The 21,562-nt window shown below is 35.4% G+C and overlaps 1 protein-coding gene and 1 non-coding gene across 4 annotated transcripts; both read right to left on the bottom strand.

Annotated features, from left to right (window-relative positions):
• Window positions 1-1,022: 1,022 nt before the first annotated feature.
• Window positions 1,023-20,894, bottom strand: ZRANB2 (zinc finger RANBP2-type containing 2). 3 transcript variants are annotated; one of them, XR_001380860.3, is made up of 11 exons: window positions 20,162-20,554; window positions 17,708-17,760; window positions 17,512-17,620; window positions 16,354-16,436; window positions 10,622-10,698; window positions 10,205-10,339; window positions 8,575-8,744; window positions 6,965-7,051; window positions 4,597-4,755; window positions 3,447-3,516; window positions 1,023-2,902 (listed from the first exon to the last, which is right to left on the bottom strand). XR_001380860.3 is itself a non-coding variant. In XM_005610493.4 (11 exons), exons 1-10 carry the CDS (start codon window positions 20,215-20,217, stop codon window positions 3,487-3,489), a joined length of 963 nt encoding a protein of 320 aa, XP_005610550.1. In that variant the 5' UTR covers window positions 20,218-20,894; the 3' UTR covers window positions 1,023-2,902; window positions 3,447-3,486. The 3 variants fall into 3 exon arrangements, 2 of the variants coding, with proteins under 2 accessions (XP_005610550.1, XP_001499224.1); XM_005610493.4 differs by having other exon boundaries at window positions 3,447-3,520; window positions 20,162-20,894; XM_001499174.5 differs by lacking the exon at window positions 3,447-3,516 and having other exon boundaries at window positions 20,162-20,578.
• Window positions 5,484-5,554, bottom strand: MIR186 (microRNA mir-186). The gene has a single exon (NR_032838.1). It is a non-coding gene; the product is annotated as a microRNA mir-186 (primary transcript).
• Window positions 20,895-21,562: the final 668 nt, after the last annotated feature.

The following is a 21,562-nucleotide window of genomic DNA, read 5'->3' as shown; positions in this document are numbered from 1 at the left end:
TGTCTACCTATGTATCTACCCATAAATGACTGAAATTAACAATTCCTTACCAAATCACTAGAATAAAAAACATCTGACCATTTTGACTTAACATTTATCTTCTCAAACAGGTTATTATTAGAGCTAATAACGGGTTGTTATTAGAGCTAACACTGAAACTTGCCATCAGACTTGGGGGTGAATCCCCATTTAGCCACTGCTGCGGCTCCCTTGGGCAAGTTTTTAATTTCCTTATGCTACAACCTTTTTGTAAAACAGGGGATATACAATAGTACGTAAAGGTGACAGGGAGAATTAATTAAGATACTGCCTGTTAATCACTATTATATACCTTAAACTGTCTTTTAATTATAACTGTCCACTGTTTTCCAGAAATAATACAATTTCCAGTTCAGGAAAGCTACAAGATTATTCTTATTTTAAAAAACATCTAACAATTATGTCAAAAACTGGGGGCAGAGCGGAGAAATTCCCTACCTGCTTACGAATACCTACAACAGTGGCTGTGGACATTCGATATAGCAAGAAGAGGAGATGAGACAGGAAACAAAGACTTGTTTTACCTTCATAATTGTGCCTAGAAATGGTCTTGCATTCAGAGCTTGCTCTGAACTTGGACATTGGTTACCAGATACTATTCAATATTGTTTAGACAAAAGGATTCCAAATGGAAATTTAAGAAAACTTAGAGGTTAAAAGGGACAGCCGTTGAGTGGTATCAAGTGACAGTTTTAAGAGTAATTCAGGAAGCATACTAGGGTAGGCTATTTTACCACAGGAAACAAGGTATATAATGTTCTGGTAGGAAGTATTCAACTAATTTGGGTACTCTCCATTTAAAGAAAGTCACAAAAATTTTGAGCACCCAAGGTTACAGTGATAATGACTTTGGACTGTTTTAAACCAAGCACTCATATATAAAAATAAGGTAACGTTATATAAAGGGTAAGTGATAAAAAGTTTAAAATGCACAATCAAAAGCAACAAACAAGACTGTGAATAGCTTAAAAATGAACATTAAGTCAGAGCTTAAAAATTCTAGTTTATTTCTAACAAACACCACTTTATGCTTGACTCACAAGCTTTATTTACATTCATCTACAGCATCATTTCCTTATGAAATGAACTAGTACAGTTTAAACCAAATGAAATCATAATCATCTGAATTGTCCGTAAACTACTATTAAGCTAAATTTATAACCTTGCATTTGCTTAGCACAGCCGAAGTTTTAAATACAGAAAGCACAAGAATAAACCAACGGTAACATATAGAATCTAGAAGATCATCTGGGCAATTTAGAAGGTAGACTTTCAAAAAGTCTGAGGCACAATTACAAGAGAGTAAAAGTTCTTGTGCAACCTACAGTAAACGTAGCAAAGAAAATTAAGACATAAAAAACAAGGGGAAGTTCACTGTAAAAATATTATCAAAATACTTCTACATAAGATATTTGCTTTTATCTTTAGATCAGTTGAGAGAAAAATCACTCATTTTAAAATAAAAAACAAATATACTTCTGTTTGGTCTGTCTACTAAATACCTCAAAACATTTTAATTGTAGCAGACACTACTGTTAAAGGGGAAAAAACAAGAAAAAGTGGGTATTTATCCCCATGACAAAAGGTCCCCAAGCACAAGTGTTGATTTCCCTTAATATACTTACCTTGTATTGTCACTGAAGATACTGTTAAGAGAAGCCTTTTTCTTTTTAAAACCAGAAGACAAAATGGAGCTCAAGTGACCAGATTTTAATTTTGAAAAATAAAACAAACTCTGAAAGTATTTTAAGCCATAAGTAATTTTAAGTGAATAGGAACAACAATTATTTCTGCTTACGTCATGCAGAAAAACAGGCATCCATTTGTTACTCAGAAGAAAATTTGATGCAGTCTGTTTAAAGCTAAACATCTCAAGGCAAATATTCATTTAAATTCACAATTGTCTCTGTTCATCTTTCACCCAAAGAGAAATATACTTCAGAAGCTTTCTTCAATTTGTTCTTCATTAACTATGATTTAGCTTTGTCTACCCTATGAGATTCACTGTCTTTTTAAAGGATACCGCACAAAGCTTCTTAAAATATTAAGATAAACATTTTGAAATAAGATGTTTTTCTCATTAGACAACCATATCAGTAGAGAAGAGGTGAACTGTTAGAAACACATTCTTGCTCAAAATCACATCAGAAGGGGAGAAATGAACAACACATTTCTCCTTCTGCAATTCACAAGATTTTTCTACATTAAATGTGGTGGTGCAAAAAGTAAAACTGGATAAAAGTGAGACAATGATTCTAAGGCACCCTTAGCATAGGGAATTTCAAAATAAAGAGGTCTCCATATGGCTGTCTTACAACTAGTTTATCTGATTAAGAATCACTTTGACGTAGGTTAACATAAATAGGATGACTTCTTTTCCAATATTAACATACAGACTGTTTCCAATTACTTTACCGCAGTCTTGCCTCCATGCCCAAACGTCAGGCAAGACTAGGTAATCCTGTCTTAAGTCAACAGACAGTGCATATTTGGAAATGAGAAAACAAGAGTTCAAATTAGGAACAAAGTACTTTCTTATAGCTGAGATGGTTTTAAATGAAGCAAATGGTTGTAAATAATAAATGATAAACAGAGCATCTATTTAGGGACATTATGGCTTAAAATACTATTTACTTTTAAGTTCACAAATAAACACAGCTGTATTGTTCTGAAAAGCAATGAAGGCATGCACCTCTACTAGCAGATTTAGCACTTCTGACCAAGTAAGACACCAACTTCTTAAAAAATATGCTTCATGCACTGTACTGGATTTTTTTTTAAGATGTAAATTTTAATACATTATTTCTTTTTTGAACTTGAACGGGAACCAGAATGGGATGATCCAGAAGATGACCTGTGGTGCCTGTAAGATACAATGAAGAAAGCAGGTAATCTAGTAAGCTGGAGCTAGATATTAGCATTCATTCGTAAGACTGAGAATACAAAATTAAACCTCATTATGCTGACAAAAGGAATAATTAAAATCTAAGATACAAACTTATATGCATAAAATTAACTAGTGTTTAGACCTTGGATGTGAGCCCAGTAATAGTATAACCATAGTTTAAAATTCTCTATACCTTAAAAATAAATCTCATTTCAAGATATAGCCACCTCTCAATTATTTAAGGCAATGAAGGGAAGCCTTGCAAAAACGTATAAAATTACAGATAGTAGACAATAAAGGCATATAAACTTTCCAATGCAAGTGTGACTAAATCAGTCTCTGATACACTGTAGATAGTGTGATATGTCTTTATGTAAAACAGATACAGCAAGGCTTCTGTGTATGAGAATATATATTCATAAATAATTACGTTTTGGAAATCTAGGTCACACAAGATGATTGCACAATTAGTTAGAGGGTTATATTCATGCAGCTAATATGAATAAGTCAATATATCAACCTGGGTAAAGTAGTGGTGTTCCGAGGGGTTGGCCCTGGGCTCAGGGTTGTTTAGTGTTTTCACCAATCACCTGGCTTATGGAATAGAGAACATGTTCATTAAGTTTAGATGACAACAAACTAGGGGGATTATATGTGGCTAAGATAAAAATCTGCAGAAGTGGTAAAAAAACAACAGAATGAGTTTCACTCAAGTACGGAGTAATTTTCTTACAAAGGAATAAAATGCACAGCAACAAGACTAGGTGTGTGTAATCTTAATATTGAATCTTCAAAATATGAAGAGGCAAATCTAGTCATTCTGTACAAGTAGGAATCATGAGGTAATCCTACCAGTGAACCCAGCAATAAGCAGACTTTACCTAATCCTTACTTTCACAAGCTGAAAGGATATGGAAAATTTGCAAAGATTACAAAGGAAGCCATTAAAATGACTATATAATTAAACATTGAGAACCAAGAGAAAGTTAATGAAACTGAGTAAATAGTCTGTTGCAGAAAAGGCTGACAGATAACACTTACACTCTCCAAATTTTAAAAATGGCAATACAGATAAAGTTATCTAGTAAAAGTCTTTCTCTAAAAAAAATGGATTCTGACTGTAAGGTGAAAAATGTATTAGCTACAAGAACAATTTCCTTATAGATAAGGGGCATGAAACAATAATTTGCTGTGGAAATGCATATACACATAATTAAATGAGGATAGATTTCCAATGATCTAGAATAATTTTTTATTAGATGCCCTGGAATTCTATGATTTCTAATATTTAATGTAAAATTAATAGCACATATACATATAAAAAAACAACCATTAAATTACTTCAACATACAGCTTCTGAATTAAAATATTTAAAGACAGAAATAACCGAGAGTTGGCTATAATAATTATATATGAAAATAAAAATTTAACAACAAAATGATCAGATAATGGAAGAAAGTGGTTTGATATACAACTTCTCTAAACAACCCGATCAAAGCACACAGGATAAGCAAAGTAATTCATCTAGTTTTTGAAGTTCAAAGTTGAAAAGTATAATTTAAAGTTGGAACAAAGGAGATAATGAAAATCTAATCCTTGGCTAGGAAGTTCAGTTAATCTATTAAAACACAGTTAAGAACACCCATTCTTATTTCTACAGAAACCCAAACCTTTCGGGTGACCGTGATCTTGTGCGTCTTTTTTTGCGATCACCAGATGAAGAGGATCTAGAACGACTTCTCTTTCTGTTCCTCTCAGGAGAAGATGATGAACTTGAATAAGATCTTTTTCGTGGGGAAGAAGAGCCCCTGTGGGACCTGGAGCTGGATCTTCATTGATTGAGAAACAAATCAAACATTTCATTAAAAGAAGAAATGAGGCAAACTGTTTAGTTAACAGCTCCAAAAGTAAACAATAGGCTTTATAACTACGAAAATTTTATAAGAAGGAATACTTACTGCTTACTCAACAGAAGACTTCTGGTTCAACCATAAAAACAATTCTATTTAAATACACTTACTTTAATTTCATCTTTTTAATTTTCTAAAATAAGAGCTCACCACTTATAATTAAAAACCAGCTTTAATATGTTAAAGTAAAATTTTAAATTCTTGTTTTAAAATTGAAGGCTTTCATTTTAAAGTATACATAAATAGCAAAATGAACAGGTTTAACTGCATTTGCACAACTTCCTGTCTAGAAAATATATTCTTTCGTTTGGGGAAAAAAATGTGTATCTTACAGACAACTTCCTAAGGAAAATATACATAATTCCTTGTGGAAATTATCCAACTTATTAGTTAAGTTGCTATATAAAAAGCAGGGATAAGGGACAGCAATGAGAAAGAACAATAACTTTTAAATTGCTAAGTATTCAAAGAAAAACAAAATGAGTAACTTTAAAACTTGGCTTATATTAACAGTATTTATTTTTATGAAGGACCACTATTCATGAAGTATGAAGTGTTGACATTCACATGTTTCAGGTAAAGGTAAATGTACAAATACAAAATTTTTTTCTTCATTTACATATTTTAGTTGAAGTAATTTAGCTCAAACTTCCCAAAAAATTCACCTTTGGGCTTAAAATAAAATCAGAAAGCCCAAAAGGAGAATTCTTTGGAAAGTTATAAGCAATGAAAAAAGGTTTGAAAAGAATATGAAGGCCGTTCTATAAACCTTAATTATAGTGCTTCCCAAAGGGAACTAGGACTTAAAGACCTTCACCAAGAAGCACTCAAAAAGACTAAAACATTGATAGTACATAGCAACTACTTAAACTCATTCCTCTCTATCTTGTATTGGCCTAATAACAAGTGTGCATACACTCTTCTCTCCTCAATGTTGTTAAATGGCAGCTGCCCTCTAATCCTACAGATTTGGCTCTAATAAGCTATTAAGCAATTATTTTTACCAAAAACGCTACCACTAATCTTCAGTGTCAAGTTCCACATGAGCGGAATTACAGTGATTTTCCTATTCACATTAGATGCCTTTAATAGATCAATAAATTAACACAAAAAGAAAGGCAACAGGGGCCAGCCTGGTGGCGCAGTGGTTAAGTTCGCACGTTCTGCTTCGGCAGCTTGGGGTTTGTCAGTTCGGATCCCAGGTGCGGACATAGCACCACTTGGCAAGCCATGCTGTGGTAGGCGTCCCACATATAAAGTAGAGGAAGATGGGCATGGATGTTAGCTCAGGGCCAGGCTTCCTCAACAAAAAAGAGGAGGATTGGCAGTAGTTAGCTCAGGGCTAATCTTCCTCAAGAAAAAGGCAATACATTTTGACTAAGTTTAGAAAAAAACTTCAAGAGAATAAAAACTACCATCTCATTCGCTTCTTTATAAAACTATTTGTCCCTCTAGGTCTGACTAAATGCAACCTGAAGTTAACAATAATGCTTAAGATCACATCCCACCTAGACTAACCAACCACATTTCTTGATTTAGTTTGTAGAATTTAAAAGGAGTGTCTATTCTACACATACTGATTATAACATTCTGTGTAATACTACAGAGAAACGGACAAATGTATAAAACTTTCCAGAAACTTTACCTGAGGTAAATGACAAAACTGTTTCTGTAAATATTGAAACAACTGCCCTGCAAAACAAAATCTGTTTTGAAGCAGGGTTATTTTTCTTCCTTTCAAAAATGGAGTGAACTGTTTCTTTTTATTTGCATATCTCTGATCTTATCTGAACTACTACTGCAAATGTAACTTTAATGTACTAGTTAAGAGATTTGGTGATAAGACTTGGCTCCATCTTCCTACTTCATCACATTTTAGCACAAAACGACAAACCTTGCATAATGCAAAATAACCACCTTAATTCAATCATGGGAATGTCTTGGCACACTGCTGGCAATGGAAACATCTCATGGTGAGAAAATTAAGCTGAGGCAAGTGCATTAGTTTTCTAATGCGAAAATAAAATCGACAAGTAGAAGCAAAACAAGAGGAAAAAAGCAGCAACACCTTCTGCAGCCTTTAAATATGTTTTCTCTCTGCTTTACAGAGAGATGCTACCTCATTCACCTTGATTTCGACCCACGAGATCTCGAACGTTCTCTGGAACTGGAACGAGATCTTGACTGCGAACTGGAAGAACTTCTTGAACGGGACCTGGAACAACATGGAAGGATTTTTTTTTCCAGAACCACTTAATTGAGCTTTGTCATATGAACACTGAAAGAAAGATAATGCGTTAGAATTCATTTTCATATAAAAAGAAACTATTTGAGATAAATATTTTCAAAACAATTTATTTTAAGGTAACAACTTTTCATCCTGTTTTAATATTTATGCTGAAACTTAATAATTTTTGATAATAATCAACTATCACTTTCAAAGTGTGACAAAATTATTCTAAAAATCACTCAATAAAAACACTCAGCATTATCACTTTATTAACAATGAATACTTTATGTTCACGAATAACATTTAAAACCCAAGACTTACACATTCAGAAATACTGAATGTTGTAATTTCTATTTAACTTCTCTGAAATATCTCTATCAATTTCCCTTGTGAGATCCCTTCTATTTCCTTGATCACTAGGCTAGTCTGAAGCTTTAAATACTGACATGCGTATGTCTGTTTAATCTCTGTTTTTCAGTCTACTCAAAAGTTAGAGAATTAAAGGGAAAATACACCAAAAATCCTATCATTTTAGGCAACTATACTATTAAAAAATGACACAATGGGAGATATGGTCCACATGAATTTTAAAATCGCAAAAGAAATAAAATTCATTTATGGTCCAATTTACATTTTTAATTTGTCCCTTAAAATAATAACCTGCAGAAAAAGATTATTACATGTTCATCTTAAAATTATTATCTTTATAATCAGCCTTTTAAGCTTTCAGGCTTTATAGTATTCATTAACACTTATCTAATTAAGTACTCGATTAGCTAATACTTTATTCCTAATTACCATTAAAATTCATTTCCCATGGTTTCACTCAACCGTGAATAGAAATATTTTGAGTGAACAATATTTAAATAAGGTACTGCTTTTCCTCACCTAAAATTTTACTTTTATTGTTGACTACAAAAATAGGGAATATTAAAATTTTACGTTACTAACAAAATAATCAAGTCTAAGACCAACTGAACCCTCTAATTTATTCCTGGACATCTCAAAATTATGAGCATTAAGCTAACAGAACTAATACGGCTGAATTTGCTCCTTTATTCAGAATCCCCATACCAAAGTAAATTATTAAAACATTGTCTAACAAGTCAATGATTCAATTAATGCCTAGAAAATTTCAGTGCTGGCCTTTAACATCATCAGTGAAAATATAAAATCTTTATTTGCTTAAAAATTTCTAAATGTAAACTATGTATTTAGATAAATATCACTATATGAAATGATTTAATTGAATTTTTAAAGTCTCTTTTAACAAAAGGCAAGGTGCTAAAATGGACTGAAGTTTCACATTGCAATTTTGCATTTCTGAAAATACTGGAGAATAACTTCATCGCACGGAGATAGAAAAAATTGTCTTTTAAAAGGTGACTTGAATGAAATTTCTACAACAAAAAGGAAAGCTTATTCAGTCAAGAAAAACAAAATTTATAAATAAAGAAGTTAGATACTGACATTTTGACTGGTGTTACCCTTGACCTGTACCCGTTTACCTGGACCTAGACCTTGAACTTGAGGGGGAGGATGAGCGTGATGAAGATCGTGAGTGTGAAGATCGAGACTTTGAGCGACTTCGTCTATTAGATTTCTTTTTATTACTATCTTCTTCCTCGCTGGCATCAAGATTATATTTTGAGAGATCAGCATCATCTTCATCCTCATCCTAACAAAATCTCAGAGTTAATATTTTATATTTAGACATTTAGATATTAATGCAATCTATGAGGAAGGATGAATAGTTCTGTGCACTAGACATCTCTATATGATTATGTTATCACTACTATCTCAGCAAATTCATTCCCAATCCTGAAATCTGCCTACTACTTTCCTCATCTCAACTAAACAGACCTGACAATTATCTCAGACATTTTTCTTTTTTTGGTGAGGAAGACTGGCCCTGAGCTAACTAACATTTGTTGCCAATCTTCCTCTTTTTTTAAAATTTTTCTCCCCAAAGCCCGAGCACACAGTTGTATATCCTAGTTGTAGGTCCTTCTAATTCTTCTATGTGGAATGCCGCCTCAGCATGGCTTGACAAGCAGTGCTAGGTCTGCACACAAGATCCGAACCCGTAAATCCCAGGCCACCAGAGCAGAGCGTGCAAACTTAACCACTACACCACCGGGCCGGTCCCTATCTCAGATATTTCAAAGAAAATCTAGAAGTCATACTCATTTCCTCTTTTTCTGTTACAATGCTTTACCAAATAAGCTGATAAGACTCTTCAATTTTACTCCCTTACAAGTCCTTGAATTCATCTCCCTTAGTCTTAGTTCAGAACTTCATTCTTTACTCTAGTTTATCACAGTAACCTTTTAGGTGGTATGCCTAACTCTGGAAATCCATTCTGTCTTCTCACTATCTGAATATATTGACAATCACTCTGAAACATGGGTCAGATAAATATACCTCATTTGTTTCCTAAAAACTTTAAAAATTTGTTCCACATTTATTTGTTTAGTTGCATTCAAGGGCCTCTTATGATCAGACCCCAAAGTACCCTTAATCTGGATCTATACATCCGACCATAAACTTTACACTTGGGCACCAGAGAACAATGATCACCAGACCTGATGTGGTTGCTGTCCCCTTCATCACATTCTCCCCTCTGCTCTAACCACATTAGCCCTACCTACGACTTTTTGAACGTTGCTGGCTTGTTTCCTACTTAGGGAACCTTTATTTGCTGTCTGCCTGCCTGAAAGTGCTCTGACCCCAGTTCTTAGAGCCAGTTCCTTCATATCATCCTATTATTCAAATCCCAGCTCAAATTTCACCTCCTCAGAAATCTCACATCCATTAAAACCAAAGTAGTTTCAATATCTGTTGTCACAGCATGTGTCTTCCTAACATTATGGCTACCTAAATTATCTTGTTCACATATGTCTTTTCCCATCTAGAATTTAAGTTCCATTAAGACAAGGGTGGTTCTGTCTCAGTCATTATTGTATCTCCAGAGCCAGAACAGTCCTTGGCAGACTGGAAGCTCAACGCTTTTGCGAGAACAAATTAATACATAGGAGAACATTAGCTTCATCACAGGCCAAAGGTTGTCAAAAACGTTCACACGTATGTCACAGCTCAAATAAGACAAAGGAGAAATAGGACAAGGAAATTGTTTACCTCATCTAATTTATATTTAGAAAGATCTTCATCCTCATCCTCATCTTCTCCCTCAGATTCTTTATCTTCAACTTCCTTTAAAATAGATGCAGGACCAACTGCCTTCCCTCTGTATTTTTTCTTTTTACGTCCAAACTACAGAAAAAGTTTCATAATATTGTCAGGTGAAAACATACTAAAATTAGTAATTTTTATAAGAAGTTACTTTTATATATTGAAGTCAATGTATGTTAAGTCAATTATATATTTGAGTCAATTAGGATTTCCTACAAAATGATAAGCTGCTGTAAAAGACTCGAAGTATACTTATAAAAACAAGCTACATTTAATATTTTTCCTTTTCATCTAAGGTATTTTCAAATACGTTTTCCTAATTTCCTAATTTGTATTCAAGCTGCATACTAATGTATAGCCTACCTCATCATATTCACCATCCGATTCTTCTCTTTCTATATACTCAACATTTTCTCTTTCATTAAAACCACCACCATACCCTAAAAAAAAGAGGGGCATAAATTGTTATCTTATGACGACTCATTAAAGTAACAAAAACATGTCAAAATCATCTCCAAGCAATAGAAAGAAAATCTTATCAACAACACCTGCCTATCCATCTAATAAATTACTAGTCTTTTAAGCATATTAAAAATAAAAATCACTACAGAGAATGGTCTCAAAGTTAGATAGCTCAGCTAGAGAAGTTCTGTGGCTACACTTCTAGCTCTTCTCAATTTCAAAATGTCCTGTGTGACTTAGGCAATACATGGAATATATGAATGGAAAATGTCTCCTCAAACCTCTGCTATAAACCAGTTTTCAAAGGCCTTTCCTCTATAGTTTATCATAATTCTTCTGGGAATGGGCTCAGTGAGAATCAAATCTCACTGTTTACCAGTTGCAGATAATATGCAATCTTTGATATATTGAAATTTTGCTAGGTTAACATGTAGCTAGAGCTTGGAAAATTCCTTATAGGCAAATATAATGACATAATAAACGACTTCTAAATTAGTTTTAATGCAACTGTTTTTAATAAATAGTTAAAAGTCATTCAGGTTCTCTAAAGTGGCCAGTAAACTTACAAACTGAAAACATTCTATTAGAAAGTAATCAAGACCAGCAAACCATTATTCTTTGATGTCACAACTAACATCTACAATTAGACTGACAGGTCTTTGACAGAGGCTTAGCAAAGACTGGAATAAAAAAGTATGTTTTAAAGAAAGATGAGAGATTTTGAAAATATCTCCCATTGAAAAAATAACAGGTATGTGGCCAACAATAACACACTCTACCTACCTCACAAATTCTAGAGCAGCACTAGCACGCAAGGGCAAGGATTCCCAGATGTAAGCCTTTCCTGAGCCAGCAAAAGGTTAAATAAAGCTATAAAAAGTATTCTTTAAAAATTTAGGATTTGTGACTTTAAATTTGTCAATCAAAGTTATTATAAAAATGATCCCTTACCCTACCATCATTTCATAATAGAACCACAAACAAATGGTAAAAAGCCTAACTGTCCCAATAAAATCATGTAGTAAATTTAGCTTTCTTAAAAAAAATCACATTAACATAATATCCTTTCTTTTCTTCATTACACTTTGTACAGTGAAAACTGCAATGTTACCACTGTTTATCCTTGAAATATTTCCATTATCATCCTTTTCCTCCTCCTCCTATCTTGTTTCAGAGACAATATGGACTCCAATTGTAATATACGAGAATTTCCTTTTGTTTCTGTGCACATGACATACAGTGAAAAGTGTATTAAATATCAATACCAACTTTTCCTTAGCCAGCCCTGGTGGTCTAGTGGTTAAGATTCAGTGCTCTCACAGCTACAGCCTGGATTCGTTTCCTGGTCAGGTAACCACACCACCATCTGTCAGGTGTCATAGTGCGGTGGCTGCCTGTTGCTGTGATGCTGAAAGCTATTCCATTGATATTTCAAATACCAGCAAGCTCACTCATGATGAACAGGTTTCAGCAGAGCCTCCAGACTAAGAAAGACTAGGAAGAAGGACCTGGACACCCACTTCCTAAAATATTGGCATGAAAAAAACCTCTATGAATAGCAGCAGAGCATTGTCTGGAAGGTGCAAAAGATCAGGGAGGTCCCACTCTGCTGGACACAGGGTCGCTAGGAGTTGGAATTGACTCGACAACACTAACAACAAATAACTTCTGCTTAGTAAAATTGTGGCTCTAGTTTTTCAGAGTATCAGATAGAAAGAGATAGAAACAAGTACAACTGGGCATATGTTCACCTCAAGAAAACGGTTCATACTCAATGTTAATTTTGATTACAAACACTGTGGAAAGTTGTAATTCAACAATATAGTTATCTTGATATATTTAATATTATATCAGGAAGCCCTGAGATTAAGGTATGAAGAGTTTGATAAACAACAACAAATTTTAAGAGATGACTAAGAGTAAAGATCTAAACTTCAAAATACTTAGAAGTAGGTAAAAAGTTAAAAAAGTCCATGGGATCTAGATGGAAAATAATTCAATAGAGTTCTTTATTCACATTTAGTAAGCCACAGCTGAAAAATGACATGGCAAATATGGAGAGCTAAAGAATAAATTATAGCAAGATTTAGAAAGTGAACTATAATTCACACAGGCAATTTTCATAGATATGTAAATAAAATTACTTTAAAATGAGCATCATAGCAAATGCAAAGCCATTTCCGTGTTCTCTCATACAGGCCACAGAGAAAGAACCTAAGTAATCTGTTGACAGCAAAGAGATTATTAAGGTATGTTGTGTAAACCCATACAACAAATCCACCTCATGAACTTTCTCCTTATATATGGGAAAGTATAATAGCTCTTTCTTACAAAAAAACTTGAGCATATCATTTCCACTTAATAACAGGTTAGTCGGAGGAATCACTGGCATGGTCTATGTGTGTTTCCTCCATTCTGTTGGTTTGAAGGTTTTCTTACTTCCACTCTTGCCACTCTTTCCCACAATTCTTTTTCTACCAACCAGCAATGTTTAAAGAAAATTAGATGTGTCAGTCCTTTGTTAAAAATCTTTCAGATACTTCCCATATATAGAACAAAATAAGAATTACATGGCCTTTGCCTATTTCTGAAGTGTTTTCTGGAGCTAATCAGTTTATCTGATATGCTAAATTTTTCAAGCCTCAGGGCCTTCACACAAGCTATGTGACACTGCCTGGAATGACCTTTCAATTTGTTACCTGGGTAACATCTTTCACTTCTTAGCTTAAACATGCCTTTCTCAAAGACATCGTCAATCTTTGACTCATTGCGTCTGTTTTGCTCCCCCAAGTACGCCAACATCTTGCACAATGGCCAATAAATATTGCTTCAATGAATGAAGAGAGAAACCACAATTCTGGTACCATTTAAAGAATTTGAGTATTTTTAAGAAGGCTTTAAAATACAGTTTTTATCAAGCAAGTGACCAAGAACCTCTATAGGTTTTTAGCAAGTGTTAAAAAAAAAATTTTCAAATTTGTCTCATAGTAAAATGTAAAAAGGTGAGCAAGGGCCAGTAAAGCATCAAAGACAGGGTTAAAACAGGCATGAATTAGGGTTGTAACAATGGAAATGAAGACAGAAAAGTGGATGAATATAATATGTACTTCAAAGGAAGAGCATTTTCAAAGGAAAGAATTTTCAAAGAGAAAATTCTGTGATTCTCTATTTCGAACAATTAATTAATCCAACTTCTGAGAATCTATTCTAAATAAATAATTCAAAATAAAAATCACAATGTATTAAGACTGTTTCTACTGCAGTTATCCTTAACGGTTGAAAAAAACAGAAGTAACCCCAAAATCCAAAAACAGGAGAATGGCTAAGTAAATTATTGTACAATCATTTAATGGGATTATGCAGAAGTCAGCAATCTTTCAAAAGTCCATCAATTTTTCTTTTACCCACAGCCTGTCCCATGCTTAGGCAATTCTCCCCTGAAGCTTAGAACTTCCTGATTACAAATAGTAACGAGCAACTGGCGAGTTAAGAGTGTACATTAGTTCACACCTTCAAGTGTGACCGGCAAAGACAACTACCCTATAGCCAGGGAAGTGGGAAAGGGTCAAGACACCAGAATGATAGAAAAAAGACAATGCATAAAGGAAAGTGAGAACATATCAAACTTTAATGACTTCAGTTGTTAAAGACTACAGCTCTTGTGATAGTGAAACTTTGGTTAAAGGAGGAGTCACAAAATAGGTCAAACAGAATGCAAACAGATAAAAGGCTTTTGGGATTACAATTTTTAAAATGGTTAAGATTTTAGATTTTATCCTAAAAGCAATCCAAATGGTTTTAAACAAATGGAGTTTTCAATTTTGAAAAAACAAAACAAAAAATTTCTGGCTGCCAACTAGACAGGAGGGGAATATGTGCAGACAGCCAACCAAGTGGCAGTTTTTCCAAGACAAGAGATAGTGCTATCTTCGCCTAAGGTTGATGGAAAAGACTTTTTGGAGGGGGAGAGATGAAGGGGTTATTAAAGACATCTAGGTTTCTGGCTTATGTAACAAGCATATGGCGGGTGGTACTAATCATAAGAGATTACCAGAAGAGGGTCAGGTCCTAGGGGAAAAGCATGAATTTAGTTTGAATATAATGAGTTTGACATTTATATGGCAATGTTGAATAGGCAGCTGGATATATGGGTCAAAGAAGTCTGAGCTAAAGACGTGAACGTCGGTAATATGGTGTGCCAACGTTTACTTAAACTTAGGCCTTGGAAGAAAATGTCTAGGGATTAGACTTTGAAGAACCCTAACATTCTGTGGCTGGACAGAAGAGGATGAAACTGAAAAGGAGACAGAATAAACAACCAGAGGAGTAGGTGAGAAGAAGATCAAAAAAACAGGAAAAAAATGTATACCTTAAAGAGATGAAGGAAGGAAAAACAGGAGATCCTTATTAGACCTTAATCTACCCAGGCAGTACAAAGGCAAGATCACTTCCTGAGAATGAGAAGAGTGGTGTAGGATTTGAAGATTATTATTATTTTTTTTGAGGAAGATTAGCCCTAAGCAGACATCTGTGCCCATTTTCCTCTACTTTATACATGGGACACCTGCCACAGCATAGCTTGATAAGCGGTGTGTAGGTCTGTGCCGCAGATCCAAACTGGAGAACCCCAAGCTACCGAAGCGGAGTGCACGAACCAGGCCAGCCCCGGATTTGAGGATTGAAAAAGAAAAAACATCTAGGACATTAGGCTATAATGTTCTCACAAATGGGAATATAATTTAAAAAAAGTGGGGGGGATAAAACTAGAATTTCTGTTGCAATCTGGAAAGGCTAGGTCCAGAAGACTTCAGTGGGTCTCTTACGCCCAAAAACCAGACAGACAGTGGTAGTGGTCAAGTCAGGGAGAAAAAGAAACAGAGACGGAGTTTACTAAGTCTACGTCTGAGAAGATGACTTTCTGGAACGAAGCCTTTGATTATATGGTGCATGAGTCACTGAATAATAAAATCAGATTTGAAGTTTACTCATAATGTGGTTTGGCTAACTGCTGATAACGAGAAAACTATATTTTATTAGGTAAATATTTTCAACTCACCACCGACCATACACAGAGCCAACGGTAAGCTATTATTTGGGCCAATGGTTACCAAACACCACTGAATCACCTGCAGATTTTTGGAATCTACCCTCTAAGAGCTTCAACAGAGCTCTGTTTTTGGAAATCTGTATTTTTAAAGTTTCTCAAATGACTGTAATGCATAACGAAGTTTCAGAATTATAGCCTAAGTTCAGATGAATCTTTAAATGGTGCCTCTCTCTGCTCTTTTTTTGGTCATACTATGCTATCGAATGAAAAAATGCTATTACTCTATTTATTACTAATGACCAACATTTAGACCAGTAGGGGGACAGGAGAGGGAATAAAGCAATTCTGAAAATATCCTAATGTCACTATCTGTTAGGATAGGGCTCTCTAATGCTATACTTTGTAAACTGAAATTATGAAAAAAAAGATGACTTTTGAGGGTATGAAGGAAAAAAATCAAGGCAAAAAACAAGAGTGGAAAAGACGGAATCGTCAATTACTGTGCTCCCACAAGAAGGTGATACAATTATCGATTCGATTTTTAGTTCTTTTAAAATCATTTGGTTAGACTGTGACAGCATCTTACCTGTCCTTTCTTCTAACTTAGCATACTTTGGGGTATTACACATGTTACACTCTGACCTTCTGGCCCAATTCACGTTACTGCAGCTTTAGAAGTGAAAAATATCAAATTAATAGACTAATACAAATCAAGAAAGAGAGTAAATTTTTAGACATTCTAAAATTTTAAAATAAAAACTAGGGCGAAATTACTACCACAAAGAAACATTTACTAAGGATATCGCAACAAAAAAAACTTACCAGTATACATTTTCTAAAGAGAGAATGTAGGTTCCGACAACAGACTGAACTACTTAAGCAGAGAAGCAGAAGCTATACAGTATGAAGAATGTCTCTGTCATCTTATTAGAACTATATGACAAATTAATCTATAGATTCTGATGCCTCAAGGTGAAAAAAATAACATTTTAAATTAAAGGTTCTATTAATGTCTCAGTCTCTGCATCCACCACAAAGAAGAATAAGGCTATATCCTCTAAATAATGTCAAGTTTTTCTGTTTTTTGAGGAATCAGTTCAAGCACTGAATTCCATAGCATACCAAATCCAGTGACAATCTATTGCTGGAAAATTCTCCAATACAAACTTAGTATCTATAGAATCAGAAATTTATGTAAGACCCTCTTGTGAATCAATCCTCCTCCATATATGTTTGATTCATCTGTGTACAGAAAACATGGAAGTTGAAAAAAATCAACAGATAATTTGAAAATCAAAAATATTAAGAAACTTACCTAATTAGGAATAATTACTTATTGCATGTGACTTATGAATTTAAAATTACTTTGTAAATAGGCAAAACAAATTTTGTGATGTAGGAGGCTAAAAGTTTTTTAGATTCTTCTACAATAGAAAGAAGTAGGCTTTAGTGCTTTTAAATACTCTTTTCTCACTTTTTGGGGACATTAGCTCACCTTAAGCATTTGGTTACTGGTATATATAACCCATCATAGTAACAACTACTATTACCATTAAAAAATAGAATTTAAAAGTTCTTAATACTTATATATCAGATACAGACTGAATAACAATCAAAAGACCTTTGATTTAAACCTTTAGCCCTTGGCTTGTCACTGTGACTAATAAGAGATGGTAATATTAACAAGTAGTGGCTAGATACGTTAATATGGAAGAAAGAGTGCACGATAATTTGAAACACATACGTTTTACACTGCCAATCATTAGCACTAAATAGGCCTCGGCTCTTTTCTGCAAGTGTCTTTCCTATTTCAGTGCCACCAGCTTTCATCATCTTAGCCTCAGTTGTTTTCTCTGAAAATATAAAACAATGCAATATGAAGCTGGGGAAATAAATGATCTGTTTAAACAGTCTTAAGAGAAGCTTTCTTAAATGCTTACCCCGACCACATCTATTACAGCTGGTTCTTCTAGCAAAATTTACATTTCCACATCTGAAAATAAAGTAAAAAAAAAAAATTATAGAGATATCTTTTAAATCACATAATTTTTAAAATTCTATACACACAATTTTTTAACGTGTCTTCACTATATACCTGGATCCAGAACTTATAATACCATCTCAGTCATGTTAATGCCAATGTTAACTATAAAATGAATCCTCACAATTTAGGTGAAAAAAATAGAAGATCTGAAGCCACAAGTCTAGGATAAGAAACTCCAATCTTCCACTTACTAGTTATGTGATCTTGGTAAGTCACTTAAGATCTCTGTGCCTCACTGTCCTCATATTTGCAAAAATCATTAATTATAATGAAACTCCACTTCAAAAAATCACTGATGAGATACTGGGGAGTTCAGAAAACTTCAAAGAAACTCCCAGTATGAAAAATAAGATATATACAAGAATGTGTTAAGTATTATAACACAAAATCCCAAGAGTGGACCAATAACACAGATAAATCAGAGAGGCCTTCATGGATCTTGATAAAACACTCTTCGCAAGTGGGAAGTGGAACGGTAAAGGAAAGAAGGAAGATGGGATGTACTGACCAAAAATATAAACAGTTTCAATAATTATAAGGATCTTCAGTTTTAGGGGGTATTTACCAAACCTCTGAAACCTAGCTGAAAAAAATTAAAACCAATAATCTCAATACATAGAATAACACTATCATTTTACGCTTATATTCAGTAAACTTAATTAAAAACAAACAATTATCAGATTCACTAACATGGTCTTAATGGTTAAATGCTCTGAATGACATGTAAAGCTTAAATGTTAAAAAGCTGATTTCTTTCTTTCTTAGCTGTTACACTAGAATGAAATAAAGATGCGAAGTATGGAATGGACACTAAACCGAAGCACTCCAAATAATTTTTAGGTTGTTTTTCCTCCTAAAGAATATCCTTTACGACCCTGATAAACATTAAAAATATATCACAAAAATGTTTTCTGATTTATACACATTGTAGAAATAATATGCTATTCATATATTTGTAACTGAGTTGAAATGCACTCTTAAAAAACCTACCTCAAATATTTGGGTGTGTTGTCATAAATGACACCATCAAAAGCACTTACTCTACAAGTGACCAACCACAAAAAAGTCAGAGTTGTTGTTCTAACCTTTCGAATATATTCAATAGTCTCTTACCACTCAGAGCAATGCTAGCCAAAGCATCTGACTCTGTTTCTATTCACTATTGTCTACCTTGAGAAGGCTCAGGTCATCTTAATCTTTATGCAATTAATTGACAGCCACCAACTTAGTATTTAAAAATCATAACAATGTTTCATTTAGACTGCTTAAAATGTAGATAGAAGGCAAATGCTGAGGAAATAACATTGTCTCTATTTCACGTACTCATTTTAAGGGAGCTATTCTATCCCAGTTTTCGAGCAAAATTAAATACCTACTTTACAGTTACATAGTTACATGGTCTATAAGCAATAGGACTAGAATTCAACCTAGGTTTGTATCCCTCAAAGTTTTTCCTCTTTACGACCACGAACTCTGTAAGATATCCGCGGCTACCTTAAGGACAAGAAATCAAAGGTTTTTATTGGAACATGAGGAGCGCATTCCATTTTCTTGACAACTATGTTCTACAGAAATTACTATGTATTTCCAAATACGTACCCCTATGTGAGCACCGTTCAATAAAATCTAACAATTTAACAGAGCACTTGGCTTCAGCAACAATGTCAAAAAGCAGAGCCAGGAAGACACGTGCTCCTCTGCCGCAGGCAGCTCCGGGGCTGGGCAGGCAAAAACACAGGCCTCCTGCTTGGGGCTCTAACGAGGCGAAAGGTTCAACTCTTCTGGGCAAATTAAAGAGCAATCAAGAAAAGAAGTCCGAATTTCCCAAACCAAACAAGGGTAGCGTTCGGCCAAGAGTATAAACAGTACCGAGGAAAGTTTGAATGAGAAAAACAAAAATACAGCAACACCAACGTGAACTAGGAGAAGCAAAAGGACTAGTTGGAGAAAGCGACGCACTCCGCGAACAAGAGTGAAATCCTGCAGGGAAAAGTCACGTGGGGGGAGCAACCCCGAGCGGCCTCCGCCCGGCCGACTCGCCGATCGCGAAACGCGCCCGCGGCCGGCGGGCGGGCGGGGCGCGGGGCAAAGGGCAGGCCCTTTCGCTCCCCCAAAAGAACGGCTGTCTGGAAGGACCGTCGAAGAAACGCTGGAGACACAGGCACAACAAAGGCTCCCGAAAATCCTCATCGTGGGGAGCCCCCGAGCCTCCTTCCCGCCCAGGAGCCGGCGGTTCGCCGCCTGCTCCGACTCAAGGCACCCGAGAGCGTCGAAACGGAAAATGCCCAATCGACCCGAGAAAGCCGCCACCGGCAAACCTCGCCCCACTCGGGATCCCTCCTGAACTCACTTTTTGTCAGGGCAAATCCAGTCACCGTCACTGACTCGGAAATTCTTGGTCGACATCTTGGACGCCGCCACCACAGCCACCCGCAGCTACGTCTTCACCGGAGGAAGCGGGCCGGGGCCTTTCGGCACTCCGGGGCTGTCCCCACTCCGCCTGACTCCTACCCACCACTGCGTCAAGGTTTGACGATGCAGCCCCTCGGACTGGACTGAGTTTGAACGTGAATGCCCACACTAAGATGCCTGTGCGATTTTTATCTGGCCGAAAAAGTGATAACGCAAAAGTGTTTTTAAAGCTAAGCGAACAGGCACCGCAGGGACAGCCCAGGCGGGAGGCCTTCGTGGCATTAAAAGCCTCGGAGAGCCCCCTACAGGCCGGAGGACCCGAGAGGAAAGTACTTCCGCTCAGGTGGGCGGAGCTAAGGAGGCAGAGGCGGAAGTGACTGTGGTCAGTTTGGAGCTTGGAAGGGCGGCTTGCCCGGTCTAGGCTGAGGGGATGCGGTACCGGCGTCTAGTCAAGTGTTTGGAGAAGTTATTTTAATAAAGGCCCGAGACTTCTGTTCTTTCGTTATGCACGCGGGATGTCGTTTAGAAACTTAAACTCTTTTTTGGTACATAAATAGATGTAACAGACAAGCACTTTACTCACGGGAACCGACCAGTAATTTTAGAACTAGGATGTTGCCGGTATTGTTAAAATTACGTGTGTCTTTTCCGATCCAATCCCCTTGCTTTTCTCCAGAGGTAACGCTCTCTTGTATTTTGGATTTATTCCTTTGCTTTTAAAAGTTTAGCGTAGGTACATGTATGTTTAATATGGTAAACTTGAGCTTTACAAGCATAGTTTGTTATTACATAATCGTCTGCAACTTTTTTCCCCGCTCAACAGTATGCTTCTAAATTCATCCTAGATTGTTGCGTATATTTGCATATAACCGTAGTTCCTTAATTTTACTGCTATGTACTGGTAATACTACTTTGTGTAACAGTTTATTCCTTCTATTTCCCGGGTTTTGTCATTACAAACAACGCTGGTATGAACATTCTTATGCGTGGATTCGGATACAAAAATGCAATAATTTTTCTAGAGTAAAGCATATACCTAGAGAGAATATTTTCAACTACTTTCTAGTTATAATAACTGCTTTAAAGTCTTTGATAATTGAAACATTGGTCATCTAGGGTTTGGCAGCTGTTGACGTTATTTTTCCTTGAGAGCTGGTCGTATTTTTCCAGTTCTTTGCATAGTGAATGATTGTGGTTTTTATCCTGAACATTTTGGATATTATGTTGCATAGATGCTGGGTCCTGTTAAAAGCCTTTGGGGAACGTTGAGTTTTGTTTTGTTTTGTTTTAGGAAGCAATCAGTTCAGTTTGGTTCAGATCACAAGTTCAGCCTCACTTT

Source organism: Equus caballus, chromosome 5, assembly GCF_041296265.1.
Source record: "Equus caballus isolate H_3958 breed thoroughbred chromosome 5, TB-T2T, whole genome shotgun sequence".
Lineage (NCBI taxonomy): Eukaryota > Metazoa > Chordata > Mammalia > Perissodactyla > Equidae > Equus > Equus caballus.
This window is presented reverse-complemented; position numbering and strand designations above follow the sequence as displayed.